This window comes from Haliotis cracherodii, unplaced genomic scaffold, assembly GCF_022045235.1.
Source record: "Haliotis cracherodii isolate W230 unplaced genomic scaffold, xgHalCrac1.p SCAF_4, whole genome shotgun sequence".
In the NCBI taxonomy this organism is placed as follows: domain Eukaryota; kingdom Metazoa; phylum Mollusca; class Gastropoda; order Lepetellida; family Haliotidae; genus Haliotis; species Haliotis cracherodii.
Genome location: NW_027266297.1, coordinates 17,374,398 through 17,383,366, shown reverse-complemented (window position 1 = coordinate 17,383,366; position 8,969 = coordinate 17,374,398). Strand labels below are relative to the sequence as shown.

General features: G+C 39.6%; 1 protein-coding gene across 1 annotated transcript; it reads right to left on the bottom strand.

The window, feature by feature from the left end:
* Nucleotides 1-289: 289 nt before the first annotated feature.
* LOC139479703 (uncharacterized) lies at nucleotides 290-5,507 on the bottom strand. Its single transcript, XM_071262547.1, has 6 exons — nucleotides 5,424-5,507; nucleotides 4,364-4,484; nucleotides 3,272-3,504; nucleotides 2,626-2,898; nucleotides 1,766-1,813; nucleotides 290-1,260 (listed from the first exon to the last, which is right to left on the bottom strand). Exons 2-5 carry the CDS (start codon nucleotides 4,446-4,448, stop codon nucleotides 1,775-1,777), a joined length of 630 nt encoding a protein of 209 aa, XP_071118648.1. The 5' UTR covers nucleotides 4,449-4,484; nucleotides 5,424-5,507; the 3' UTR covers nucleotides 290-1,260; nucleotides 1,766-1,774.
* Nucleotides 5,508-8,969: the final 3,462 nt, after the last annotated feature.

Sequence of the window (8,969 nt, the reverse complement as noted above, 5' to 3'; positions counted from 1 at the left end):
GTCCCTCGTCAGGCATTTGGATTAGAGTAAGTTCCTGGTAACCTTGTTTGCTTGTAGTAAAGGGAGACTTAATGGATCGGTTGGTCAAGCTCAGTGACTTGGTTTATTGTGTGACATTGTATCCCGAAGGCGCACTCTTATTTATCAATCACTTGCCTACATAATAATAAAATATGTTGCTAATCCTTGTACTATTAGACACAACTCCGGATACTCAGACATGGAATGAGTCACACGAATGTTTTATAATTGAATGTACATTACACCTATTTGCAAAATAAGGACACTATTGTGTGTATATATGGCATTTATTCCTGATGTTTACGTCAGTCGAAGCATTTTATGTCTAAAAGCATGGTTGATACACATGTATGGCAGAGTGCAAATGTTTCGATTTTGGTAAGCGTGAGCCTTTATTACATTAAATATTACAAAACTGACGCTTCAGAACATTAGCAGTAAACAAGCTACCGGCAAAAGGCAATTATTGCACATTTAAGCTTCATTTAAAACACGCATGTCATGGCACAATACATAAAAGCTGGAAGAGTTGCTTTTTTACAATTATTAACTAACAATCTTTAAACAATATGGGTTTTACACAAACAACTTGTTTTCAAATAATAAGTCATATCTCTCAGTCTCAAGTTCAGTCTTAAACATAACAGAGAATATTTCAACCCCTTTATGTCGAAACCCAGATTATGCTTAAATGTTATTTCGAAGGTGACACAGTTCTTAGTTTGCTTGTAAATATTAACTCCCTTATTGTTTAACTCCGGCTATCGAAAAAAATATTTTCTCAAAGTGTTGTCAGCAATTTACTTAAATACCTTAACCCTTGTATCTTGAACTGCAAGGCATAAGGGCATTAATGAGATAAAGTTTTACTTTCATACAGTCATAATTATTCGGGACTGACGAAAATCAATACGGGAAGGATATTGATGATAGATACATGATTCATATATATGCTTATACGTATCTTGTCGAGAACATCTCAGAACAGATGCGTATGGAATCGTACAATAGACGTCCTGATATATTAGAAAACATCACTATTCTACCAGATTTCTTTTCTCCAATTAAACACATTTGACATATATAACGTAACTAAATAAAAACAAGATTGTCCTGAACCAACATGAATGATTGCATAATATATGTTGTTCACATAGAACATTTGCTTTGAGCAGTAGGCGTGAAAAAAGGTTTCAGAAGCAAAGTTGATACACATCAGTTCCTTGTCCATCCACTAGTCTGAAATAGAAACATGTTTAACAGTTAAGTATCGAAACATTCTTTATTAAAAAACAATATCATATTAAATAGTCCTGAGCTGAAACTCAGGCTCAAAGCTTTATTCATGTTAGACATGGATTGTTGTGTCTCATGTGAGTAGGCCTGTCACAGGATGGCTTACACATCAACTTCGCGTCAAGCTAAACAATCAAATTATCTCAAACTTGCTTTTAGCATCAGCAGAAATGTATCTTTTCATCGAGAGATTCTTTTTAAATAATTGTACTTATCAGGAGTCAAATGGTTGCCAGGTGTCGATAGTAGTGTTTTCTTTCAATACCATTTGGAAGTTGAATTATTGCGAGAAAACGTGCCAACCGGTTGAATTAACAGATTAAATAGTGTTGGTATACTTAAAGTACCACCAACAGATCCTACTAATGACCAACCGTGTTTTAATCTTCTTCGCTTAACAGAATGTATAGTTACCTCAAATAGATTTACATATAAGCTATATACTCACATCAAACGTTCAACGTCCATTTGTTCTATTAGACCGCCACGCCGAATACTGAAATCGAGTAACAAATAGGTATCACCACTATTTGGCACAACAACAAAGGTATTAAAAGATATTGCATGCTGATACACGTATTTTACACATTTTGAAGTTTTGATTATAACTTCTTTAATGTCCGAATGATAATACTGATGCTCAGAGTGAGAGTGTGAGTTGGCTTAACGCCACTTTAATCAATGTTTCAGTTATATCACGGCGTGTCAGATTGATGTGGGAGGAAAGACCGCATTCGAAGTGATGTACGTGTCAGTTTACTACAGTGTTGAAACAGGTATGATTCTGACAAACCAAGAACCAGGATTTGAAGCCACGATCATAGACTTCTGCAGCTGGCGCGCCTAAAAGACATATCTCAGTACAAAGAATTGCTGAGCCTTTTACATCTCCGCCACCACTGATAAATGTCATGAGGTGAAATGAAGTGCGTGGTTATTGCACTAATATAGAGATGTACATGCATGTGTGTGCGTGTGCGTGTGCGTGGGTACTGTGTGTGTGAGAGAGAGAGAGTGGCTGCTTGTACTAGCCTGAACTAATGATAGTTTCATACAAATAAACCACTGAGACACCATGCCACAATTTAACATAGACCCCGACTTAGACACAGTATATGTACTCGGAGCTGACCAGTCCTTGTTTTATCCCCTTAATACCGAGCGAACGAACAAGTACCATCTTTTAGCGTCTTTTAGCATGAACACGCCGGGGATTGATCCCCCGACTTGGCAGACGCTCTATCCACTAGACTATGGATGTTGTCCCGTCTCTTCTACAATGTATTAACATCAATGATTTTTACGTACTTTCTTGTACCATCTCTTGAGAGAAGTCCTGTCTGGGATGTATTTGCTGACCGTTGTTTTTGCATTCTGGACATACGTCTGGACATCGGGTAATCTGTCCAGAGACCGAAGGGGTATTGGCAAGCTTAATTCTATCTGGATCTCTCCATGTTCTGGGTGCCAGACAGTGATTTGGGGTTTATATTTTGTGAGAGCATCACGTGTGTAGTTCGTCAACTCCCGATTGACTAGGTTCGGGATTTTCTGCAGGTGCTCCTCCAGGATAGATTCGCCCTTCGAGAAACACAAACAAACCAATTTTGCAAAATGTATACCAGTAATCATGCAGCCCCATGATCCCGTTTCAAAACGCAATCACAGCACTTCAAGTCTTTGGTAAACAATGACGGTCCCCATAGTCAAATAACAGCGACAAACACTATTTCCATAAGAATAGAAAATTTCTGCTATAAGATTAGAACAGTACAGTCAAAGCAACTTAAAACCTGGATTACAAACAATTTATTATACAATAAAAATGAAATAAGGACAAGTGGAAACGAAGTATAACAAATTTGTTGTTCGTACAGAATTCAAAGGTTCCCGAACACATACAAAACATTTGTAACTGCACGAGAGTGTTAACTCACCCATGAAAAAGACTTACTTCTTGATATACATTGTTAGTGAAAGAGAACAGCATCTGTAAATCGCTTCGTTGCTCAGCATTTATCAGATGAGAACTAATCATGTCTCCCGAATTCATGAGCATATCTTTGAAGCTGCCGTACGTCTTCACTGTGGTACTGTAGAGGCGATCCATGTAGGGAGCTATAGCATTAGATATCTCAAGTTTGCTGTCTACGATGTGTGGTAGGTCCATGATCGTGTTTGCTGTCGCTGTGAATACACATGCAAGGTTTCGTTAATATTATGTAATATATTTAGTCAATGAGGCTTCATTGTTAATAACAATCCACCTACAATGAGCAGAGGCTGCAATAGCAAGGTTAGGGTAGCAAATGCCAAATCAACAAGACTCGCCGCAAACTATTTTGCATTACGGTGTCCACAGTGTATGGTGGATTCAATCCCAAAGAACGCATTGTAGGGATCTTTTTTATCACTACAATTATTTCGTGCTTTGGTCGAGGCTACAGCTAGTATAGTGGCGGCTAGTTTTCAAATCATCGTCCGCTCCGATTACCTCCATGTTTACACCTATATCTGACAAGACCAAGTGTAACCTTTTCGTTTTATATCACACATGGAATTTGCAGTAACTTTCTGTGGTGCTGTGCCCTTGTTGACAAATTGTAATATCAAAAGTCATGTCACCAGCCGAGATTGCAAAAGGGGCGTAGATGTGAGATCCATAACGAATGTTCTTCACAAAGTTTCGATGTTCCTTTGTGCATATTAATATTGCTTACGCAAATATTAGCTTGTTTTCATAATAATTTTACATCCTCTTTATTTTTAACCAGAACTCAACACGGGTCTGTCACTTAAGTCAATCTGCACGGGTGTTCAAATCTGTTGCCTCACTTGCAAGCTCTCAGAGGGGCGGGGCCAAGGGATGTTACGTGGCACTGCGTATTATATCAAGATCCTGTTAATTCAATTCGTTAATTAAAATTAATTTGTGAAATATTGATATTCCAAATCTCTCATTGCAGAAGCCTTGTATCTGAAAAATAAAATCCTGTTTAGCTACAAATGGAAGACCCATATTGACAGTATTGTATGACATCTTTACCAGTTGCTTTCTTTTGCACAATATTGTAGTGGTGCTGACAGATGTCCCACATGTTTCGGATCAGGTCATCTAAACTTGATATCATCTCTACAGCATCTTCAACTGTTGTGTCTACCTTCTCCTGAAAACAAGCAAATCGCGAATGGTCCATTTTCAAGACGACAAGGACGAACATCTTGTGCTGATAATGTGAAATTAATAGTTTTATTTCTGGTAATAAGGGGCCGAGCATTTGTAATTCGGGGAGATGGGGGTGGGGGTGGTTGATGTCAGGGTATGGATTAAATCGATAAAAATAAATTATGACTAACAATCTGACTAACATTATTATGCTTCATGCCGTTGAAATAAAATAGATATATGTCTGCCACAAAAATTACATTGCTGCATCGTATTTTCCTTTAATAAAGAATAAGGTTCATAGTTTTAGATAGCTGAAAATATATAATCTTAATACAATATATACGGGCATCAACCGGAAACCAAATTAAAACACATGGCTCATGGTATAAAACAAACCCGGGACGCAAAAGACTACATGTTTCCCTCGTGATACTGCTACAACTTATAATTTTCCATAGCTTAAACTGGTGTTATTTGAATTCACTTTCTTTGTGTGAGAGGAAATGTTTACTGACGTTGAACAAACACATTTCTGCAAGATACCTTTGCAAGGACAACCCAGTCGTTCAAGAGGTGGTCATAGAACTCTTTCACATTCAAGTCATTGGCATTCTGTATGTGTTCTGTCATTGATCTAGTTCATCGAATGAATCTTCTGAAAAGAATCTTTACAAGGTGATCGTTGATCACCGCACCCGGCAATATTCCAGTTGTATGACAGCTGGAGATAAATAATCGAGTCAGGACCAGATAATCCTTTGATCGATATTGTGAGCAACGATCCACGCTGTCGGAGTACAACGACAGGCAATCAACCAAGATCCATTAGGTCGCCTCTTATGACCGGTATACGTTGATGGGGACCCATTCTAACCTGGAAACACTACGGACGAAGAATTAAATGTTCTTAGGAATTGGTAATTGCTCTTGTACTTACTCTGCCGATTCAGAATAGTCTCCCATGTCTGCCATGTAGAACTCATTACGTTTGTACATGCTCCTGATATCCCTCCTGATAGAGTCAAGCTGTTTCTCTATGATAGCCATTTCTGACTCCAGCAGGTCTAGGTAGGGAGACAGTTCCTCCTTAGTGGTCTGTGCAATCCGATGGTACTTGCTTGACAATTCCTCTCCCATAGACTCGTACACAGAGTCTAAAGTGGTCTTTGTATTTTGTCCATTCCTTTCCACTACCCTAGTCAAGTAAACCTGTTATACACAAATCATTCTTATTAGCGAGATTATATAGCGCCTTTACACGTATGTAGTTTTCAATATGTTCACTTACGTAAGCACTTTAAAACGTTCCTGTGTTTCATACCTGAACATCGGCGATCATCTGTGGTCTCCAGGATATCCTGGCATGGAGAAGAGATGATGTGTTGAGTCTGAGGGCAACTATACTGTCAGATACTCTATTTGACTCCTCCCGATGATAAACCTCAGCCTGCATGGCACTTGAGTTCATATATCTGGCATTTACATGAAGTATCCTCCCAGGATTATCTATTCCAGGAAATTATTCCCCAGGTGTTGACGTTGTGTGTAAAAGACTTGTTTCCTCTGCAGAGCTAAAACTAGAAGAGCAATCATCTTGTCTTGTGGTAACACCAGATATCCGAGTCTTGTAGTTAAGTTTCTGAAGGACTTTGGTGGTGGCACCGCTGGTGGCCCTGGAGAAAGGTCTGAATGTGTGGGTCTCCCGGATGAGCGCACTCTTGAGGAGTCCATTCTTGTCCAGTTCTTGTTCACATTCGTGTGTACTCTTCATGAAGGGCAGAGACTGGATCTCTGAAGGAACTCTGTACTGCATGCCATGGATGGAACTGTGATAACCATTACGATCAGTGCAACCAAGGAGATCTTTTGTTTTTTTATTGTGGTAGAAAACCAGCCTCGAATCACTTTGTAGTCGGTATGACATTCACCCGTGACATCCCTCTGTAAATACGTAAGTCTTTATTAGGGATGTACTATATATATTTGAATTAGTTGATGTACTGCATTTGGTCCATACGTTCAAATATCAAGAATTCACGCTGATACTATGGATAGTTGTCAAATAATGCCTAAAATGACAAAATAATGATAATCACCACCTTTAATCATGCCCCGTTATCATCATCATCGTTATCTTCATTATCAACCGTCCTTGTGTGTGTTTGTGTGTGCGTGTGTGTGTGCGTGTGCGTGTGCGTGTGCGTGTGTGCATGTGTGCGTGCGTGCGTGCGTGCTGTGTGCGTGCGTGCGTGCGTGCTGTGTGCGTGCGTGCGTGCGTGCGTGCGTGCGTGCGTGCGTGCGTGCGTGCGTGTGTGTGTGTGAATTACTAATGTACTTCTATTGAACATGTATCCGTCGTACTATCGGTTGTGAGTTCAAATATAAAAAAATCTACGATGATAAAACTTTGACTATGGATGACTGTCAAATAATGATTTAAAATGACAAAATATTGATAGTCGACACCTCTAGGAAGTACTAGTGCTGATTAGTTTGTTGCCACATTATCATCATAATCGTCGTCATCTTCATCATCAACCGTCTTTAAACTTCTAACACAATATGACAATCATCTTAACCCATGAATGTGGACGCATTAGGTCGTGACTTCATTCTGAGAGACTCCACCATAAACATTTCTTGAAATAATACATACATCTCTGACCATGCTATGAGCAACTATTTTGTTTGTTGTCAAATAACACCACATTTTCATTTCATTGACATATTTACTTCAAAGACGCTCTGATCTCGATCCAGGCTATCCATACTGTTCTGGACAGCAGTGAGAAGACCTCTCTTGATGTTGAGAGCCCACGTGGTTTCACCCTCAGCTGGACACAGCTCCTCTACCACGCCATCTTGGAAAGAGAACCGAAGTGGAGATCGTTCCAGATTCCTCTTGAATTCCCCAGTTTCGTCAGCATTTTCCATTGGGTCAGTAGAGGGATCAGATCGGTACACTTTGACATCGCGGAGCTGCGGAATGGACATGCAAAAAATGTTCAGTCGTTACTGTTTTGAACTTTTGTATGATGTGTTTTATGTTGTAATGTATATTTGTTATGCACAAGTTACTTACCCTAAGAGCCATTTCACACTTCGACAGCACCTCGATTTCCGCAATTGCCCGGAAACCAAGAGACGCTCGATTGCTTGTAGCTCCCTCCATGGACGTCTACGTCTGAACGTTGTAATCGGACACATACGTCGTCCCGGGGACGTATTTGAATTTAGAAGTGCCTGGCGATAGATAAAGCTACTGCAACTATTTTCTTTAACTGATGAATAGGAACAGCTAATGGAGGCTTAAGAGCACGGATGGCCCTGTTCTCTAACTCACCTTTGCAGATTCATGTTCCGAAGTTCGGTAGCATTTCGAGTTCGGGGATCCATGTTAAACCGCGGCATTACATTTCAGGAAGCGAGCACTATAAAACTGGCATTGTCTGGACGAGGACAAGCAGCTACACACATCCATATGCATGCACGTTGCTACATAAGTGAACTAATCTTGAACTGTATGTGACACCCTATTTCACCTCATCACTCCAATCAAGTTGTGAATAAAACAATTAAATACATTACGACTTAAAATGCCTTAAGAAAGAATATGAACTAGAGGATGATTTGCTGTGCACAGTGAGACCCGATTTAGTCCGGAAATCCTGCCTCCTGAACGAGCTCTGTAGGGAGCGTCTATACTAACTATTAATTACTCGACATTTTATTGTGTTTATCACATACCTTCTCTGTTTTCAAGTGTATGAGGTAAAGCTAGGCCGTATAACCTAGCAGGCCTCCCAAAAGAATAACACGTCAACTCACCTGTGCATATTCTGGCACATTTCCCGAATCCTTTTGCTCGCTGATTGAAGATTGTACCTTTAAACAAACATGACAAACTTTCATTTTAATCCACACTTACTTCAACAAGCAACTGCATTTTGGTATTCGACAGACAACTATTTGCTTTGAAAAACGGACAAGTAATTGTTCAGAAACATACAAGTAACTTATACGTACAAGTAATTGTTCTGACAGGTACAAATATATGGAAACGCTTTGAAGCGTATATTCGATTAGGCATGAGATAATCAAACACAACATTTTGGTCGTAGGGGTTCGAATGTTGATTTGTTTGGTGATGGACTTGAGCACAAAAACACATCTTTTGATTATGCGTTTTCAGAGTGCTTCAATCTACATGAATTTGTCATGATTGTTCACAAAATATAAGGTGTGGTTGGTGTTGGAGAGGGGTGGTAAGGGGTCGCGTCAAATCAACAAAATGAAGTTAATTAGAACGTGACTATTACGTATTTTGAAGCTGGCAGCAACACGGTAAGGTCTAGATTTCTGACAGCGACTCGAACGCTGATAATGATAGGTTCATATCTCTCAGTGGCGGTTATCGTGCTGCCGTATCTCTTGTATCAAACACGTGCTCGCAGTATGAAAATACACAGTGACAAGCAATATT

What these genes read in the sequence shown, in the direction of transcription:
- LOC139479703 (XM_071262547.1), bottom strand. Translation starts at nt 4,448, where the DNA reads ATGATATCAAGTTTAGATGACCTGATCCGAAACATGTGGGACATCTGT. An exon ending in CTAACAATGTATATCAAGAA is followed by an intron (nt 2,899 to 3,271) that starts GTAAGTCTTTTT and finishes TGTTTCTCGAAG; the next exon opens with GGCGAATCTATCCTGGAGGA. An exon ending in TCAAGAGATGGTACAAGAAA is followed by an intron (nt 1,814 to 2,625) that starts GTACGTAAAAAT and finishes ACTCGATTTCAG; the next exon opens with TATTCGGCGTGGCGGTCTAA.